At 34.7% G+C, this 22,240-nt stretch overlaps 1 protein-coding gene across 1 annotated transcript; it reads left to right on the top strand.

The window, feature by feature from the left end:
* The first annotated feature begins 10,991 nt into the window (after nucleotides 1-10,991).
* Nucleotides 10,992-21,770, top strand: LOC116264550 (farnesoic acid carboxyl-O-methyltransferase-like). Its single transcript, XM_031644845.2, has 3 exons — nucleotides 10,992-11,151; nucleotides 19,564-20,199; nucleotides 21,292-21,770. Exons 1-3 carry the CDS (start codon nucleotides 11,077-11,079, stop codon nucleotides 21,676-21,678), a joined length of 1,098 nt encoding a protein of 365 aa, XP_031500705.1. The 5' UTR covers nucleotides 10,992-11,076; the 3' UTR covers nucleotides 21,679-21,770.
* Nucleotides 21,771-22,240: the final 470 nt, after the last annotated feature.

Here is a 22,240-nt window from a genome sequence, read left to right as displayed (position 1 = left end):
TTGGCTACCTGTTATGTTTAAGACATAACAAAAAAAGGAAAAGTAAAGTTAGTGCTTTGAAAAAAAGCCGAAAAAGAAATGGAAGATCATACAGTTCTCTACCAAAATGAACAGTACTCTGCAGTTTAAGAATGGAAATTCTTCATTCACATGCATAAACTAACAGTTAGGAATTGAGAATGTAGATACTAACATTATATTATTTTTTAGAACATTATGAACAGTGAATTTCTGCAGAAAAACACTCGTGATCACCATAATAATTTTCAAACATATCATAGTGTGGAAAAAGACTACCTTAACAATGGAAAAACCACTCAAGTAGAAAAGAACCTGTGAAAGATGAAATAATGTGGATACTTATTGGCTATTATGTGATACTGCTGGCTCAGCATGATACCGAGTAGCAATTTTTTTTGAAACGTACAACTTTTACTGAGGGGAGAAGTCGAGTAACAAAATCTCAATGTCATGTCTAAACCGTTTACATTTTTAGTTGAATGGGGTTCCGATCCAAACTGGTCGGGTTTACATCACATCTCACGTGGGTGGGGATACAGGTTGGAAGCATGCCGTGTTCCGGATCCAAAACTGGTCGAGTTTATATCACATTTCATGTGAGTGGGGGACACAGGTTGGATGCAGCATGACGTGTTCCGGATCCAAAACTGGTGGGGTTTATATCACATTTCACGTGGGTGGGGGACACATGTTGGTAGCACAACTGGCTCCGGATCCAAAACTGGTCGGGTGTTTAAGAAGAACAGACACAAAAGGAAGCTAGAAAAGCTGGAGAAAGGGGTTTAGATCTAAATTTAATTTGAATATATAGTATTTGATCGAGAATTGACATATGTTAGTCAAAATACTCGCTTTATATCATGTAGTTCCTAATTACCCACCAAACACAAACTAATATTATTTTTCTAAAAAAAAAAAGTCCATGAAATAAAAAGTTCCGGATCCCAGTAGCTAGCGTTACCTACCATTTTGCGATGCTTTTATTAGTAATAACTTCATTTGTGACAAATCTCCAGTTAACACAAACAAAGATCCATGGTTTTCATTTTTGTGTTTATTTTGTTAAAGATATGTAAAAGACGATTGTTCTAGCTGCCTCTGTCTTTCCAATGCAAACTTCATTTTTATGACACTCTTTCATGCTGCTTACAAGGGTGTATCATAGTTGGTTTGTTTGAGTGGGATGCTGACGATGCGTCATCAGTTTGATTTAGCGTAGCATTCAAGTTGATGGGTGCACCCAGAGGCAGAGTCAAGGGAGCGTCTACACAGTTATTGGCTCCACCTCAACTTTTTTTTGTTTTTAAAAAAAATTTACATGTAAATTTTTAAATTTCACTTGTTTTATATAAAAGTTTTGAAAAATGATATTTTGGCTCCTGTCAAAATTTAGAAACTTTAATTCGCCCTCCCTTATTAAATTTTTTTGGCTCCACCCAAAGTTAACTGCATGATGACCCAAATCTCGATCCACTGCAGCCTTCCCCTCACCTGAAAATGAGTCTCTCATGATCTCGGTAGACGACGCCGATGGATAACTACAAGGTTCAGATTCAGAACTTCATTTGCTGTATGATTTAGATATCCAGTATCAGATTCAGAACTCCATTTGCTACCCGACATCCTAGATATGTAATTCCACAGGAGCAAACTTTCATTTATTATTGGGAACCATGTCGGCCGTATTGTTACTTACAAGTTGATATGCAACCTGGCGTCTACTTTATGAAAAAAAAAACATGTAAAAGTGGTAAATAAGAAAAACGAATAGTAAAAGTACGAGTTGGTAAAGGTGGATATTTTTATTTATTAATTAATTTCTCATCATTTGTGCTGTTGTGCACTTTAGAGTGTAAATCCCATTACATGTAAAAATTAACTTTACATTTTTCTATGTTCCTATCCGAATCTTCTTCACAATTAAACTGTACAATCGTCAGAATGACTAAATATAATTAATAAGAGTTATATCTGATCTGAATCCCATCAAATAAGATAATATATGTAATCCAGAAAAGTAGTCTGAATTGGATTCTCCAGGTAATGAATTTCCAGGATTCTAAATATCATGGTACAGTTTGTCAATTAACTTTGCAAACACTAGTTGGTCAGATGTGGTAATATAACCTTTTCTCTAACTGGGGGAGATCCTCTTGATCGATTATTAATGAAAAATTTAGAATTATACATGGGATAAAAGAATAGAAGAATGAGAAAATAAGAGACCAACGTGAAGGGCCAAAAATCACAAAAACAGTCAGGAAAAGGCGCAAACGGCGAGAACACCCGCTTCACAAGGTTTATTTATTTTTGCATTAAAAATTTGATATATTTGATAAATTGCAGAATTATAGGCTTGAATTAAAATTGAGCGCTACTGAATATTCATGTGGAAAAGCTTATGATCCGCGAGTCAGGTCATATATAGGAAATTAGGATCAAGCTCCAATGTTAATACTTATAAAAAATTGGTTAATTAGTAGCCTTAGAGAGATGTAGTGTTTTAAGGGATGGTATGAAGGAAGAACCGTACTTGAGCCCTCTTTGAAGAAGTGTCACAAAAAGCCCCTATGATTTTCATCTAGAGGCCGTTTGATTTGCTTGGAAAGCATGGAATTTGAGAATTACTGATCTCATTCTTCAAAAACGGGAATCGCATCATCAGACAAAGAATTTCAAAATAATGGAATTATGGTCCCTCCTTAGAGGTGGAATTACTCTAGTAGTTCTATTTGTGAAATTTCCATTCCTATGTAGGGAGATAGTTACTTGTGAACTTTCCAAAAATTTTAGGTTGTCCATTCAACCTCTTCATTGTTGTTTTAGTTAGTCTGGGAACTAGAATTCCCCAATCTCAAATTTTAAACTAACATTTTGCCAAATTCTACATAGTCCTTATTCAGTTTTTAAGTACTATTATGTTGTTATGTTGTTTTATGTTGATTTGTTCTTTAACTTAACACCTTAATTTTTGTTGATTTAACTTTATATGCATTCAATGCAGCAATATTATGCCAATGATGGGAAGTTAAAGAAATGAGAGTGTTGACTAAATATGCTAGGCTGTGGAGAAGCTGGAGGCATAGTCTTAGAGTTGTATATAAGAAGTTCAATAATTTGCAAGACTGACTGAATAATCAACCTGAGAACATACTGTTCGAGCAATGAAAGGCTCCTTGGTAGAACGAACCAATCATTGATATACCATCAAAGATATTTGTGACAGCTTCTTGACACTTGATGTTGGAATCATCCTTGCCCAAGGTGGAAGGCCACAAGATGGGTTGGCTGTCAAGTGCCCATGTCCAGACAGCTAATCTTTCGAGATCTTCTTCCTTTCTTTTCTTTCAATTCATGGTTAAATCTCATGAGTTGCTTTGAAATTTAATTTCATTGCTTTTTTTTTCCTTTGATTTTCCTTATTGCCAAGTGAGTGCACTTTCTTGTCCTTATGATATAGCACTCAGTTGTTGTTTGCTTCAAGTGAGTTCATCTTCAACTCTACAATACTCGACCCATTAATTTACAATGATCTTCCATGTCGAGAAGATGTGCCGCTAACATATATCGTCCTTTTGATGCAAAGGATCCAAGTTCTAGAGAGAGAAAGAAAATGGAAATTTCATTGGGAGGTATCAAAAGCATCAGGATCGAAGCAAAGAGAGCAAAGATTTTTCACTTTTTGTCCTACTTCTGCTAAAGGCAGAGTGCTTCATGAGAATTGATTAGTGCAAATGAGTTGCTGATGGAGGTGCCCGTTTCTGTTTTGCAACTTTAGTTTTATTGATGTAATAATAATTCAATTAAAGAGTTAACAGAGAAAAGGATTGTTGCTAATCAATTACCTGGTCCATGGAGAAACTAAGCCACACCAAACCCTTTCTAGGCCGGAATTTAAGATAATGGAGGTGCTCTTTTCTATTTTGCAAGTTTAGTTGCAGCTGAAATTCTAATAAGTGGCTGTAGAAACGAGATTGGCACTGAAGGTGATTCCTCTCTGCTCACTTGAATGCCATTACTTTAGGACATATGGAAGATCATGATCATCTTGATAGTTCATAGAATTGATGCTGATGAACCATACAGCTGACATTTTGAGAATTCTTATCAGGTGTGTGCCTAAGGATGTTGCAATAAACTGGTCAGCTTGCTTGGTGTAGTCGGATCCAAGAGTTTCAAGCATATCGTTTCCAACGTTCCCTGACCTAAAAAAACTATTACTGGACCTCTATTTTTTATGCTAAATTATATAATTTGAATTTTACATAAGATTTTGGTAGGTGCAGTTTCAATTTTATATGGCAACATGTTTGACTTTGTAGAACAACACTTTAACTGGTTGGTTCATCATATTGTAGTCCCTTCTAGTATTTTTGAAGAAATCATGTTTTACTTTCTCCTTTTAGTTAGAATGAAATTGAAGGTAAACACCCAATTACTTAGTGACTTTGCATTTGGAATTCTGTCACAAAACTTTACTTTTTTTATCTTATATTTTTTGAGTTTGTAAAAAATTAAAAAACTTAGTGTTTTAGTTAAAATTTTGTTATAAGTGATTATCAATCACAAACTCATGTCATTCTAAAGAAAAATAATAATATAAAACAGAACATCTATGTTGTATAATGATAATAACTTTTGTGTTGTATTGTTGTAGCATGTAGGTTTAAATGTGTTGTATTTCTATTTATATGTGGATTGATGATGTTTCAAGTAAGATTTTACTGAAAATTTATATCATCATTATATTCATTGTTCATGCATCTAATCTAACTATTTCATTATCCTTTTAATTTCACAATACAAGAACTAGATGGTAATACCTTGTGGTTTTTAAGGGGAGGACAAGATGAATATATAATAGTCACTGCAATTTGAGCAACATGTCTAAAAAGACTTATTGTTAGAGTGTTCTCATAGTTGTCAGTTTTCTTGTTGTAGTTTTAGTCATGCTGTTGTCAGGCCTATGAACTTTTATGTCGCATTTTGTATCAATGTATGCCAGTGTATGACCTTCAAAAGTAAAACGTTTTAAGTCATTTTCTATTTTGATGTTTGGTAGTTTTATTTAATATTATTACCAAATGTGTTGTTTTTGTATTATTTGCATCTGTTTTATATGATATATTTAGAAACAAGTTTGTATTATTATTAATATTCTAAAACAATCTACATTACCAAATAGAGTATCCTTGTTATCAAACAATGGATAGAACAGACATGACAAACAAAATAGACCACATAGTATACAAAAACAAATGCCAGACAAAATAGAGATGGCAAATGGAACAAACAAACATAAAACAAAACATCAGACAAAACAGACATTGTGTTTTGTTCTTAAAGTTATCAAACGATGAACATAGAACACTAATAACAGATGGACATGACAAAGGTGTCGTGGACAGGATGTCTTGTCTGTTATGTTCAATGGGACAATTTTCAAACCCCCTCTACTCCAAGTACATGATCCCTTGGGGAACCCCAACATGTTCAGTGAGTCTCTTTTAACCTTGTCATTATTTCTTATAGGTCTATTGAATGAAGTTTACAAATATGTAAAACAATGGAAGACATTATTTGCAATAATCCTCAACGACAGACCTTCCACTTAGCTTTGGCTACACACATAACTTTTTAGTGTAATTAAGTAAATCAAAATAGCAGTTGTTATAAATTTGATGTATAAGATGAATTATTAATACAATATACCTCTCAATTGGATACGAAGGATACTGCACCAGTCCTTCCAATTGCACTTCTCAACAAGATGAATCGTTAAATGTACCATGATGTCAAGGTAAGATGACAAGAAGCTCATTTTTTTGTGACATAGTATGAGCCCAATATGTTCTTTTAATTGGTTTAATTTAGGTTTTTGTAATATCTTAGAATGTACTTTTCTAGAAAACATGCATATTTCAATGAAAATAAAACTAGATTTACGTGGCAACATTTTTGTCACAGCTAAAGGAAAAAATGAAGTAATATGTGACAACCTTAACTCTTTAGGGTCACAATTTTTGTTTTCATTTACGCTTACATGTCATGATATATTACTTACATAGTTATTAGGAACCCTTAAACCTTTTAATATTTAAAAAAAAAGTCTCTTTTTCCTTTTTGCTCACACAGTAGTAATACACAACAAATAAATATGAAACTACAATTATGTTAAAACTTTGTCACATAAAAGGTGCCAATGAACTACAACAATGGTGCTATTTTATCGCCACAAAGTGTGCCGGATATATGACTGCCATACATGCTTTCAAGGGTACAAATGGCTAGCACTTGTCCTGATCACAACTCTAGCACTAAAAAAAGTGAGAGACTTAAAGTGTGCACTGGCATTACACAAGTGCCAGCCCTGAGTCTTAGTCCAACGAGTGACTTGGCATTGCAAAGGTCAGTGCTAGAGTCGAATACTTCACTAGCATTATCTATGAGGCCCATGCCTATGCATGTATGGTTTGAGCTAAACACCATTGCTGGAATCATTGACTTTAGGTGTAGCCAATGATAATATTGTTTTAAAAGAATAACAATATTTTATATGTTGTCCACAAATAATGCAAGTACCAAAAATAATATAAAGACCACAACTTCTTCAATATTTTCACCACAATGGATGGAGAGGAGAAAGTGTCATATTTCACACCATTCATACAAATGTAAATTGATCAAAAATTTAAAGTAGGTGAATGTCACAACCCAATCTCATACAGATACATAAGAACAATGGTGATGCTTGAACCACCATTCTTGGTGATGAATACATCAAGGAAGCAGTCAAAATGAGGCTCATATTCTTGTCCAGTAGTGAAGAAGTACTTGAAGACCTTTTCCATGTTCTGAAAATAACAAACTTCATGCCATGCAATCAGTTGAAAAATAGATATAAGAAAAATTAAGGCAAAAAAATCAAGTTTCTTGGAAGGAAAAGTTTTCGTTTTTTTAGAGAAAAAAAAAACAATCTTCATGGTGAATCATCAAAGACATAAATGCCATGCTGAATGTCAAAAGAATGACACAATAATATTGCAGGAAAGGTTTTTCCGGCCATAGATTGGTGAAGTGTTGCCAATATATTTCCACAAAAAGCACTCCTCCCTGTTATTGTACTAAAAAATATAACTAAGTCATATATATAAATTTGGAAAATGCATATCATTTATGAAAAAACTTGTTATAAGTGGCAGTGGACTTACCACATGCTTTAGTTTCTAGTGTTTTTCTCTTCAAAAATAATTGTGCAGATGCAGGTGTTATTTGCAGTCAATATATAGGTCACACTTGATGGCATGCATGAGTCTTACCTCCAGATGATGTCAGTATTTCCATAAGCAATTGAAGAACAAGTAAAGAATTTGTAGACAATGCCTTATAAAGGCTCTGTATTCTTGTGTCCGTTTCTGCTAAAAAAGAACAAGTCAATGGATGTTTATTAATATCTTCTGCTGAAACTATTACAATGATTTCCGAAAATCCTTTCATTTTGGATCCATGAGTAACATACTCTGTTCAATGAGAGCTTCATCAACTATCTTGGCTGCCTGTTATGTTTAATACTTGCAAAGAAAAGGAAAAGTAAAATTAATGCTTAAAAAAGAAAGCTGAAAAAGAGATGGAAGATCATACAGAAAACGAACCGTACTCTACAGTTGAGAATGGATATTCTCCATTCACAAGCATAAACTAACAATTAGAAATTGGTAACATAGATATCAAAATCATACTATTTTTTAAAACATTTTGAATAGTGAATTTCTGCACAAAAACACTTGTCATCACAATACTGATTTTATCCTATTGTGGAAAAAGAATACCTTAACAATGGGAAAACACCTAAGTGTAAAAGAACCTGTGAAGGATGAAATTATGTGCATAACTGTTGGCTATACAGGCAGTAGCCGGCTTAGATGTAATGTCAGATCCAAATCAACATAAACCTGTATATCCCCATTGTGAAATAAAGAAAGTGAATCAATGAAACATGCTAAAATTTTCTATTCCATGAAGTTAAAATGGTAGGAAGAACCATCAAACCACATTTCAAGTTTTTCTGTATTCTTATGGTTCAAGCAAGTCGGTCAGGGCTCTGTTGAAAATGTTTATACCTCTCAGAATATGATGAGAACATAAGCTGCGGTGCTGCATGATTGATTTCTCGCTGTACTGGTTCATCATGCATCATGAAGAGTAAATATTAAGAAAAGGGAGGAGAGAGGGTGTGTGTAATCTGGATCCTGTATCGCTTTTGTTTGGCACACTGGATAATGCGGAAAAAGTGGTACCTCGACACCGAAATATTGAACACATTTGACAGAAATTTGAAGCTTAATGAAAGTGGGGTGTTTCATTGACCGCATTAGAATCTTATGTGGTACCATAATATCTTGGAAGATTGAAGCAATTGGACCTTCTTCCTTTGTATGCACTTTGATGTGTGGCATGTGACTCCACTAGATTGCAAGCTCCGCTTAGTCTCTTACCGCAAGCAACCTTTACATGCCTCTCTTCAACTGATGCTAAACCAGTGGCGGAGCTAAAAAAATTAGCTGGAAAGACACTCATTTAATAATACTCATATCTGGTGGAACACTTATATATATATATATATATATATATATATATATATATATATATATAGGATAAAATGTTTGAAGATGCCTATTTAAAAATGAAGAAACTTTAAGAGACTGGTGCGGGCAGCTGCTCACATCTGTCACCATGTGGCTCCGCCACTATGGTAAACCAGTTAATGTCAATATGCAGACCATTTTAACCCAGTTTCTAGCATCTAAAAACTCATTGACTTAGTTTCTGCAGAAGAAACAAAATCTCTTGGTGTGCGAGATGTTATTCCTGTTACCGAGAACGAGGCCCCAGGGCTTTGCCATCCTCCTACCTCTGGGGTTCTGAGCTGCATCAGTATTTGTGGCAGTATACCCTTCAACTTACATAATTCACCCCACCGCCTTAAGATGGAGGAGTAGAGAACCCATGGAAATCGAACTAGATACCAGCTTTTCGCAACCCTTAACCCAACCAGCTATTCTGTGCCTCTTGAGACCCAAAAAAAAAAATCTCCAAGTCACATCTAAGCCGTCTACATTTTTAGCTGAATGGGGTTGGAAATTGAAAGCCCTTTCGGTTGCTTTGGCATTTATATTCACTACCTGTTTTATATCACATCTCACGTGAGTGGGGGACAGTCCAGGTTGGATGCATGAGGAGTTCTGCATCCAAAGCTGGGGTTTATATCACATCTAAACGTGGGTGGGGGACACAGGTTGGAATCATGAAGGGCACCGGATCCAAAACTGGTCGGGTGTTTAAGAAGAACAGAACAAAAAGAAATCGTAAAGTTGGAGAAAATGGTTTAGTTCTAAATTTAATTTCAATAGCATTATCTACCATTTCATGATGCTTTTATTAGCAATCATTTCATACTGCTGTTATCACAATAATCCATGGTTTTCCTTTTTGTGTTTATTTTGTTAAAGATATGTAAAAGACAATTGTTCTAGCTGCCTGATCTGTATTTCTCATGCAAATTTCATCATTTAATGATAGTCTCTAGAGGCGTAGCTTAGTGCGTCGGCTCGAGTGGCATTGTTGATGTGTCCTCAGTTCGATTCTCGTGGCTGCTATCCATTTGGATTGCAAATGGTGGCATGCATGACACTCAAGTTGAAGGGTGTCCATATGACCCCGACCTTTGACTCGAACAGTGGGATTCCCTCCCACTCACCTGAAAATGCTAGTCTCTTAGGCTCTCGGAAGGTAACGCCGATGGCTATTTCAGGTTTTGAACTTTATCTGGTATCCGATTTGGCTATATATATCCAAGTTTATTGGATCCATATTGTGAGTATTGAAAATAATTCACCTTAATTCTACAGAAACAAATTTTCATTTATTTCTACCGTCAGATTACAACCCCTGCAATGTATCCAAACATGTCGGCCGTATTGTTACTTACAAGTTGATATGCAACCTGGTGTCTACTTTGTGAATACAAGAAGGTGACGAAACCTTCTTTTTCTGAGGCATCAAGTGAAGCAAATAAGAAAAAAGAATAGGAAAAGTATGAAAAATAATAACTGGGGAACTTCCCTCGATCAATTATTAAAGAATAATTTAGAAATAAATGGGATGAAAAAACCGAAAAGTGAGAAAATAGGGGACCTACATGACCCCCCTTACCAAAAATCACAGAAACTGTCAACAAATTAATGTCCAACTGTCTGCTTTTGGGGTTCAGAGCCCTACTGTCACTGTTTGCAGTCCAAAAGAATAGCACCCAAAAGAATCAAACTGATGACGTGTTCTTTATATGCTAGCCGGCTTGACCAGCTATTGTATGACCCTTGGAGTGTAAACTATGTGATTGTTACATAAATCTGTCCCACTATGTACTTAATGGTCATTACTTCACAATTTTTCTTGAAATATTTTGTATATTTTCTGGCAGCCCATATAATTAAAATAGCATCTAAAGTGAGGGCGTGCAGGTGCCTTGACCAGAAACCCTAATAGAGAAAACAAGCATGACATGGCAGTTATACATCGTTTTCCAAGGAAACAAAAAAAAAAAAAATCAACACAATTCTCGAAGACCATTGCCTAAACTAGTCGAAAGCATCTTCCCCTTTTTTCCTTTGAATGGCTGGATCGGCTTTGCCAGTGCTTGCACAAAGAACTCATAAATGAGAATTTTAAGTTTTATCGACAACAGTGGCGGAGCCCCATGGTGGCTGGCCCTAAAATAGTTTATTTATTTTATGTTAATAATTTGATATATCCGTTTGTATATATATACATTTAAGTGTCTCTAAAAGCATTAAAGTTATTGACTTAGTGACCCTTTTAAGTAAAATTTATTGCTCAGCTTATGATCGACAATTTCAAGGGCCACACGTTGGGCACGTGAAATGCTGGATAGGCTGAGGAGGAGGAGGGGGAGGAACGGCCCTATAAATTTGGATTCATACAATTCGTTGAACAGCATCCCTAGCTCGAAGATCGAAGAAAGGTTATTATTTGAAGATGAAGAAAGGAGGAGCTGCCCCCATGGTTGGTGGGCAAGGCCGATATGGCTACTTTCACAACTCATCCTTTCAAGTATGCACCGCTACTACTCTAACCCTTACAGTTTATATATGTCCAATTAGCCATGCATCAGCTCATGCTTCGTTTTAATTACTCCAATTATATAAGTTCTTTCGTTCTTCAATTGGTGCATTCAAATGCTTTCTGCTATGCACCTGACTAGGTTGGTTAGTTGGCTTAAAATAGCTAGCAAATTAAGTTGAAGCGGGCTTATAGTTGTACCTTGATTATAGAGACCTCATTAGTACATCATCTCATCTGCCTTTCATCTGCAATTCTTCCAAAAACACCAGCTCTGACTGGAAGCTGCAATGGAGGAAGGCCCAAAACCTCCTTCATAATATTTGGTAAAATAGATCCTGCAAAATCGGCTGAAATCAGTTGATTCATGCAATTCCAGGGTACTTACATATTTAGCCTGATAACATAATAATAACGAGATTTTTTTTTTTATTTATTTTAAGCAAAAAATATTTTAAAATTGAGTGCTATCGAATATGCCTGTGGAAAAGCTTATGATCCGTGCATTGGATCATATGTAGGTAAAAATTAGGATCAAGCTCCAATGTCAATACTTATAAAAACTGAGTGATTGGTAGCCTTAGGGAGATGTGTTTGTTAGATACAGTACTAAGGAAGAACCATACTTGACCGCTCTTTAAAGAAGTGTCACAAAAAGCACCATGGATTTTTCCAATAGGCATATGTGAGGTCTGTTAACTCATCTACAGTGAATTAATTTCTCCCTTGGTCTTTTTGTCCTCAAGGCATGAAACTTTTCATCAAGGAACCATGTGACTTGCTTGGAATCAATGGAATTTTAGAATTATTGTTCTCATTCTTTAGAAATGAGAATTGCATCATTTGACAAATAATTTAATTTGATGCCAGAAGTATAGGCTTGTTCCAAAATCGAAATTATGGAATTATGATCCCTCCTTAGATGTGGAATTATGATTTCAGATTCTGGAAATTTTTTAGCTCTTTTGAGGCACAAGGCATAATGGTTTTAATTCATGACTTCTAGAATTTCAAGTCTCTTTCCTCAAGCAAGTCATTTTTAATCATGGAATCAAAATTTCATATTGTCAAACACAAAAAAAAAAGGTCTTGGAATTTTCATACCAATTCTAGTTTGAGGTGGAATTTTGATTCTAGAATCAAAATTTCAGGATATATAACACCATCTACATTTGTTATAACCCTGGCTTGCACAGAGTAATGCTGCATACAAGTAACAAATGATGATTTTCCAAATGACTGCATCAAAAGCTTGGATTTTTGGTAGGCACTATCCTAATAGCATGAACAAAAGCTCACTAATCTAATGATCCAAAAAAATTGGTAGGCACTATCCTAATAGCATGAACAAAAGCTCACTAATCTAATGATCCAAAAAAATTTTCTATTGCATATCTCTTATACGTGTATGACAGATATAAGAGAGGAACATTAGTAGTTGAGAGAATTAGGTTAACTAGACACATAAACCAGACCACATAATTAAAATAGATTGCCGATGTTCTTTTCTATGTACCATCCAATTCAATTTATATGTAAATGAAGAATGATTTGACTAGGAACATTTCCTAAGTTAATTATTTTTTGTTTTTAAATGAGTTATTTTAATCATAAAAAATTAATGTCTCCTAAAACAACTATAATTTGGTAGTAAAAAATAATATTTTCATGAAAATAACTTGAAACAGATTAGCAGTCATAAGCATGCCAGAAGACTTGTTTAGATTATTTTTAACGTGTTAAAATATATAGACACAACAAAAATATACCATCTTTACTGACACAAGAAAAACATCGGCATAAACTTTTAAAATTGCCAGTAAAATCTAAACCAACATTTTGGATGGAACGTCAGTAAAGCGTTTGTTGAAGCTTTTACATTGAGTTTGCGCTAATGTGAATAAACCTTCAGTTTCACCCATGACTCTTCACGTTCGTGTATGGTAACCTTAATTTACTGATGCAAAGCCATGTCGGTGTTTATTAATCTTTTACTAAAGATTGACACCGGTAAAAATTGTGGTTTATAACATCTTTTTACTGATGCTATCTCTGTTGGTGTTGATTGAACACCTTTACCGATGTTAGATTTTGAGCATTAGTAAAGGCTGTTTTATCAACATTATTTTCCTATAGGTAAAGGTAATGTATTTTTCATTAAGTCAAAAATATTGACAAATTCTAAAAATGGAAATATACAAAATAGATTACGTTCCTACAAATAATAACATACCGTCCAGCTAATTCAGATACCTATCAAGCTTTCCAAAATGATTTTGTCTACAAATGCTTGGCCTACAAATGCTATGAAACTAGATCCACAGGCACGCACTGTCATGCTATTTTTCGTGGTCACAGTCTCTACAGCTTCATCTTAAATCTTGAAGTACTCCTTAAGGATATCTTCATTTGCCTCTCATAAGTCTTGGAGTACTCTTTAAGATAAACTTTACTTCACTAGATCATATTCCATAACCTTAATTACTCAACGCCATTCATAAGAGAAGAACAAAATGTTTACAAGAAAAGCAATTCATTAGAAAAGATGAAAACTGTAGCCGGATCTAGGTCATAGGAGAAAAGATGCATCTCTTATTGATCATCAAATAGCATGCTTCAAACCATAAGCATGATGGAGTGAAGAACCTATGAATCAAGTTTCTTTCGTAAACAAGAGAACACAACGTTATCCTACTTTTGGAAATTAAACATTGTAAGAGTATAATTGCAATTTACCTTCTAAGTACTTGACACCATGGGTTCAATGTAGTGGATTCATCTCAGCTTCAACATGATTACAGCCATTGATTAACTGAAGACCAAAGAACCTATCTAGTAACTAGAGTATTCTCATAGGCTCAAACATTATTACATTAGATTGGAAAGCATCTTAGAAGCATATAAGGAAAATATTCGAAATGGTTTACAACAACAGTCACAGTAGGCTTATAATATGAAACAAAATTAAAGTTATCTTCAACATTTGAAAGCCTGATACCTTTATTCAGATTCAACATCAAAGAGCAAGGGTAAGAGGACATGAAGAAGAAAAAGAATGAAAGTAAAAGTTCAACAACTATTTATGATAATAAGATGATAACTACATCATTCAACAACCATCTTCCATAAATTTTATACAATTCTAAACTAATGTAGTACAAGAACCAACTTCTATAAGAAGATGGTATTTCTACATGAATATCAATACCAAAAATCAAGTCCATGAACTGAGTCTTCAAGGTTGGACCACAGGTATCATTGGTAGAAATAAGGAAGTGTTGGCAAGCCTACATAGAACATATAGTATGTATATAACTTAATTAAACAATCGCAGCAATGATGCCACAATCTGATTATATGATCTTCAAGCGTATCCACCCTTGCACATTTAGATTGTGAGCTCAAAGACTATATCACATGTTGCTTTGACAACATTATATCTTCCTTAAGCACACTAGCTATCCTTCTAAAGGATTGATTTGTTCTTTTAATGTTGAATTTTCTATTTCAACTTTACTCTTTTTTGTACCTGCATTAGAGAACTGTGAACACTTGACACATAGTAGCCCCATTGGGGGTATCCATCCATGTCTATCTTCTTCTATCTATCTTCTGCCATCACTTGGGATAGCATATAACCTTTGAAGTAAATCAGATGCTCCTTCAGACAAACTAGCTACTTTCCTTTAGTTTTTCCTATCACATTTCATACAGACAAAGTTAGTATATATTTATACATGTACATATACACATATATATAGTCAAAAGTGACAAATAAAAGTCTATAATACTTACGATAACACTAATAGTTTCAGGGTTAAAATAATTTTAGTTAGTGCTGCTTCGAGTTGCAATAAAAAACTTAAACGTGAAAGCTCTGGTTCTTCTTTTCCAAACTACACACTAAAATAGATATTTTTAGTCTTCACAATGAAATCTTATTGAATGAAAAATTATATGGATTAAATCCAACAAATGTTAACCTAACTTTTTTGTCTTAAATTGTGGAAAACTTTGCATACATAGTGTGTTGGTACTTCCACTTTTCATGCACCTAAGTATTTTTTTTTTTACATAATTTTTTTTAACTCCGAACATAATATATGATATAGTGTCCCTTTTAAGAGTTACATTATGAATGAATTTAAGTAACATTGCATAAGAAATACAAACCTATGATACTTCTTTTATATTTTCCTCAATTCATACCTCCATGATTTGAAGAAGTATGAGTAATTCTTGCTATGCGCAGTTTTTCATGAGCACCTTATGTTTGTTAAGAATGTCAAACTTCTGCTATTATGAATATATAAAACATGTCAACATCGATATGAACAATGTTGCATAACAATAGTGACAAAGTTTAAATATAAAACATAAATTACCTGCACCCATTCCCAGGAATCTGCTTTAAAGTTACTTGGCAACTCAGAATACCTATGAAATGTCAATGTTATACATTCAGGATCTTGACCTAGTGTTCCGATGAATGTTGTATAAAATTTTGCTTCTCTACCGATTGATTGACCAAGTAAGATTACATAGAGCTGGTGCTTTTTATTGTTCAACAAACTTGTAGTTGCAAGAGCTTGAGTCAGTCCACACATGTTTCCTGTTGGGGATATTGTAAAAAATTGAAAGAAAGCATCATTAAAACCAACTCAATTATTTTGCAATGAAGATTTCATATAAATGAATAAATTTATTACCTAAACAAACTTCATCCCAAGTATCAACTTGTGTGGTACAAACAATTGTTAGGAAGTCATCTAGCAAAGTAATAAACACAAAATATACAATGTTGCTTACATAACCTATTCTATTTATGAAAACATATAAGAACAAAGCAACAAATGAATTTTCTTAACCTAATTCAGAGGGAATGATTATGTAGAATCTCCTCTACATCATCCATGTCCCAAGTCACATCATCATCAACATCATTAACCTAAACATTTGGAGAATTTTGTAGATCAATATCACAACTATTATTATCCTTAATACCATCTCTTTTCAAAAGGTCATACAAACTATAGGCAGTGTTTTCACAATAACATGTCAATCATTGACAATGTGGTCTTCTACATAAAACCTGCTTGAGATGGTACAATGAGCAATTCATCTTTCATACATCTGAAGTTGATCTTGATGAATGTAATTCAAATTCATCTTTAATGTCAGGGTCATGTAAACTAAGTACATCATACCATTCACATTTCAATAGCATATATGTTAGCCTCTTATTGTAATAGTCCTTTATAATGTCCATGGGAAATCCATAATATGCAACTTCGTCAATCACAGGCTTCCTATCTCTTAAGCTTTTCATATTTTTATCATTATCTTTTAAATGATCTAAATCCATTAGTTATAAAACCTTTATATCTAAACAAAAATTTTCTCAAGAATTGAAATAACCGTACAGTGTCTTCTGATATATGTAGACTTTGATTGTCATGTGTTTGATGAACCTATCACATTGAAGATATAACTGTTAGATGAAAAAGACTTCAAATAAAACTAGTTCATGCTGTCGTATATTTCGAGAGTCTACTACAAATGGCAGATGCATTTCATCAAAGTTCATCCATGCAAGACTATCCACTTGGAGTCTCAACACTTCATCTTTCACTCGAGCGTCACCATACCATGACATTTGTCATGCAACATTAGATATTGTGAAAGATCTCTTCAATCTAAATAAAAAATCTAAGAACCTATTAATTATCGATGAAGTCAATTCTATGAACTGGTATTGAAAATGGAAATTTAATATATATATATATATAATATATATATATATATATATATATCGTCTTAATGATTCATAATTATTAAACATGTGAACTATTGTATCTTGGCCATTAAATGATCTGATTTGACATAATGTTTTGGTTAATTCATTCTAATGTTTTGGTTAATTCATTCTTACCTATATATTATTATAAACTTTACACAAAATATAAATAATGTCAATGGACTATGGATAGGCCTTAAAACTGGACTCTAACAAGCTGAAGAGGAAAATAAATGTTTAAGAAAAAATGAAATGGATAGGAAGTTGGAAGCAAGATATGTTTAACAAACAAGTACATAAGTGAGAAAATAAAAGAAGATACTTGCAGAAAAAGAAAAATAAGTTACTAGAAAAGGTCGTGCATGATGTGAAATAGAAAGATATTTTTTCCCTTTCACATGGATGTAGTAAAAATCAAACAAAACCTTTGATGAGAAAAACCAAAATATTTTGTGATTCATGTGTGTAAGTGTGTGCATGCACGCAGTCGTGCATGGATGACTTCTAAACTCAAATTTTCATGCTACTACTGATCTTTTCAAAAAATTGTGACAATGGAGTCATTAGTATTCAGTTTAAATTATGCCAAACAATGTAGTGTAAGATGGGTCTAAAATCTGTAGTTGTAAAATTCACAACTTGCTTCAACTGTAGATTTCTCCTAATGCAGATTAAAGATGTGTCTCAAATCATTGTTGTAATTGAAATGGTTAGGAATCTGTCTTAGAGATCAAGGTTTTAAACTCGAAGAGAGTCTTACATGAGACCTATATTAAAGATATGCTTTTAGGAAACTGCAAGCATGAGTGAGTTTCTAGACATAAGGGGAGGAGTTTGGCTTGTGGTCTACGCTTTAAAGAAGCAACAACTGCAAGTAAATGTCCTATCAGAACATCTTTTCATAAGCATATCTAAGATTCTTGTTAAACAATAGAAGATCTAAAAAACGTAAATCTCAAATCATCTCTAATCAAAGACTCTTATGGGCGCCTCAGTCCTGCCTTAACTTAGCTATAGAACATGATTCCCTGCCTTCCTCTTCCCAAATAAAATCTTTTGGAAATCAGTTCCAAAAGAGAGATTTTTACTGCTGGTATCTTTAGGATGCGACAAGCCTTGATCAAGAGCTAACTGGGCTCCATGTGATCCATTATGCTTCTTCGAAAACTACTAGCAAAACAAGAAAGACATCATGCACACCATAGGATCCAAATCCTATATGGAGTTTATATGATATAGTTTATAGGTATGTTGGCAAAAATTTGCAAAATAAGACTGCAATTTATGTAAACCTAGAATTACATAGTGATAAAAGGAGCCTTTGTTAGTAAAGGTTTGGTATTGGCCAAAGAAACAAGCAAAATTTCCAGTTAGTTGAAAAAAGAAAAAGAAGTGAAGAGAACAAGAAAGAGTTAGCGTGCAAAAAATCTAGTTTTTCTGGAAGCTATGTAGCATGAATGATTACCTTCATGTAGATGTAGTTTCTTTGCACAGGAATCCAAAACAAAATCTATATTATCTGACATACGTTGGTCAGAATGATGAAAAGATAAACTTCTGGTTACTACTTAGAGAACAAATAATTGAAGCACAAGGAAGAGAAAATGGGATTCCCAATTACGAAGAGCGGTTTAGAGTGGAGTCTTCCATTTATAAACTGACATATAGAAACCTGAAAGCATGTGTCTACTATTAACTTTGCAGGTTCAACTAGCATCAGCTTGAAAATTGAGAAGCCACATTAACTATAATATCTAGTTTTTCAATATTGGAAATGGATATTAACTTCAACTTATATTCTTCAGTCTTTTGAGCATGTGTTCAATACAGTATTAGACACAATCATATTGTTGTGTGGCAATAGACCCACACAAATTCTATTAGCATCTCATGTTCAATAAAACCATTCAAAGTGGTTGAATCAACTAACTGGACCTTGAGTATGATCAACTAAAAAAAAAGGTTACTATATTTAGCTCAGTAGCAAAATGTCCAAGCAAACTGAAACACACTTTTTTTTGTGACAATCAACTTGGGCTAGAGTAGATTCCGGGCACTGTGTAGCTGGTTTCCCGATTAGCCATTGCTTGTCCTGGGGACCTTTATTGACATTTGTTGAGCAAATGTCACTAGAGATGCACCAGAAAGGGGACTTGTACTGATGTTAATTGAGAAGTCGTCACTCAAGATTTCAGACTTTAATTGGCATTTCCTAAGGGCATCACTGAAAAAAAAGCTTCTGTGACATTCTACTAAAGATGTCACTAAAGTAAGGACCTTCACTGACATCTAAGTGTAAAACATCACTAAAGACTCGAAAGCAAAAAAGAACAAGGGACTTCCAATGATGTAGATGTACATATATAAATACATATAAATGTAAATATAAATATATGTGTGTGTACAGTCATGCCATGGAAGGCCATATTTTGCATATGCTTCAAGGAAGATTGATGACCAAATATGAGGTAAACTGTTTCATTAATCTACATTCACATGTGCGACATTCAGTTCCCCTTGTCTAAGTTGCCTTCAGTTAATAACTCTTCGCATGTTCAAAATGTGTTAGAATTAATATTCCATGAAAGTTTACATACAACTTGCAGAAAAACGGCTTTTTGGCTGTCAAAGATATGGTACGTAAAGCAATTGTTGACAAATTTGATGTCCCAGTTCATGGGGGCACAATTCGAATCGCAGACCTTGGCTGTTCAGTTGGACCAAACACATTCTATACCATGCAAACTATTGTTGATGCAGTCTTGCTGAAACTGAAAAAACTAACTTGCTGTGATCAAGTGGATGGAGTGGAATTCCAGGGGTTCTTCAATGACCAATTCAGGAATGATTTTAACTTGCTCCTCAATTCCATCCCTTCCGACCAAACATACTGTGTGGCAGCAGTGCCTGGATCGTTTTATTCGCGGCTGTTTCCCCGAGCATCAATCCATTGCTTTAATTCTTCAATGTCGCTGCATTGGCTATCCAAGCCTCCCGATGGTGTAGCCAACAAGGGGAGGATACTCTATTTTGGCGGTGGGCCAGACATTCTAAATGCTTATATTGCACAGTTCAGGTTGGACATGATGGCATTTCTAAGTGGAAGGGCAGAGGAACTAGTGACCGGAGGACTGCTGATTCTTCAATTCTTGTGTCGCCCTAAATGCATGGCACCTGATGCCGCTCGCTATGATATCGTGATTAGCTTCGTTGAGCCGATTCTTCGAGAATTTGTTATGGAGGTAAGTCCTAAGGCCATGGTTGAAATTTATCCTTTGTTTTAGCTAGCATCAAGAAAGCTCTTTCTTTTTATTTTACCTTTCTTTAAGGTGAGTGGTTCATTTCACTGCCCCTCAAAGTGGCCACTGCCCCCTTGTGCCCTCCAACCTCAAGGTTCACACAACATACTTCGAGACCGATTACGGCTCAGAGGAAGAGCACACTGGGAAGTGAGATGTGACAATGATTACTTCATGATTTGAACAGAAGCCCCTTAAGAAAGTGAACTACTTTGCCACCGAGTGAGACATAACCTCTTGTGGTTTTAAGAGAAGCTTCTTTTTCATTTCCTTTTTAATGCCCAAAAAAAACCATGTGGGGCTGTGTCTTGCTGTTTTATTTCATTATGAAGCTCAAGTATTTGGCACGAAGTAAGAAACAAACTAGAGAACTAACAATTGAATCTCGAGGTATTATAATCGTATAGCATGAAATGAGTCCAGAGCAGATCACACAAGTTATTTTGCCCAACGGACCGATGTGTGGTCATTGTCTCATGTTGCTAGTGTGACATTGTCAAAATCAAGTAAATATGATGTTTGAGATGCATCCGATAGTTATAAGAACAAGTAACTAGTTATAGGACCAAAGTTCCATGTGATTCTCGTATAATTCCTTTTGGAAAAAAATTAGAAATCTCGTAATCACAAAGAAAAAGATTCACTAATGCCAACCGATTTACGTGCACCATTTTGATGAATGATTGCTTCGGTTGGGTCATACCAGAAGACTGAAATGAGGTGAAGCAACCTATCTTTTTAGAAACAATTATAAGTAGGCTCTCAACAAAAGATCCAATAACAAATAAGCGTCTAACTTTTGAAATTCAATAAAAAGAACAAACTTTTGCCTCATATTCTCAAGAACACTCTTCCAGTAAAAATATTAAAATAATAAGAAAAATATGAAAATACCCTTGTTTTTAATTAATTATAAAAAAGACAGCAGTCGCCAATGAAAGTGCTAATTAATGCACTAAAACGTATGTTCCTTATTGTCCTTGCTTTGACGACTGGTTATGAGATGAACTTGTGGCTTTCTAATTTGATTTGAAGGGTAAAGTGAAGGAAGAGGAGCTGGATTCGTTCCAAATGCCATTGTTTGCACCGAGCATCGAGGAGTTCAAAGAGGTGGTAGAGATGAACGGGTGCTTTACCATCCATGTGGCAGAACATGTGAATCAAGGGTGGGGATTGAAAGGGGGAGGAGATGAAGGGACTGAGGCTGATCTCGAGCAGCTAGCACAAAGCATGAGCATTAACTCGAGGGCAATTTGTGAGAAAATGTTGAGCGACCATTTTGGCACTGACATCTTGGATGAGCTTTTCCAAAGGTTCCCAAACAAAGTGTACCAACACTTCTCTGCTCTAATTCCTTCCATACCTTCACCTCCGCCAACTGCATTCTTTGTTCTGCAGAAGAAGCCACATTCTCCTGCATAGTTCCTTTTGCTTCCTAACTCCTCCTCTTAGGGGATGAGCAATGCTATTATGAATTTTACCAATGAATAAAGTGTTACACCAGTTTATATCTATGTGTGGGTACTATGCAGCAATCAATAATTTGAAATGTCCACGTCTTCTTTTAGCTTGGGAAATTTAGATAGTTGATGGAGCTTAATGCAAATCATGGTTAAGTGTTTGAGTTTTTTATTTTAAGTCTTCTAGAAGATGTAGCCTCCGTTTTCTTGTCCCCCCAACACCTCCATGTTTGAGAACTATGTTCATGATAAGTGTATCTACATTTTACAGTTGCTTCTTCTTTAATTTTCAATTTTTAAAACTTGAAGGGTCGAGTTTTCTCCAATGTATCTGTAAATCATGGTCATGGTGGCATAGAAATGAGTGTTGTAAGGGGCAACTCGTCGAAACCCTCGTGAGTGTTTGGAGAGAACCTCCCAAGCATCACTTGTGTGCTCTGGCATGCAGGTCGGACTCCTAATAATGGAACAAAAATATCATGAGTCGTAAGGACCTAGTGAGTAATCCACAAATGAATAGAATA

This window comes from Nymphaea colorata, chromosome 11, assembly GCF_008831285.2.
Source record: "Nymphaea colorata isolate Beijing-Zhang1983 chromosome 11, ASM883128v2, whole genome shotgun sequence".
In the NCBI taxonomy this organism is placed as follows: Eukaryota; Viridiplantae; Streptophyta; class Magnoliopsida; order Nymphaeales; family Nymphaeaceae; genus Nymphaea; species Nymphaea colorata.
Note: the sequence above shows the minus strand (reverse complement) of the source record. Positions and strands in the feature narration are given on the sequence as shown.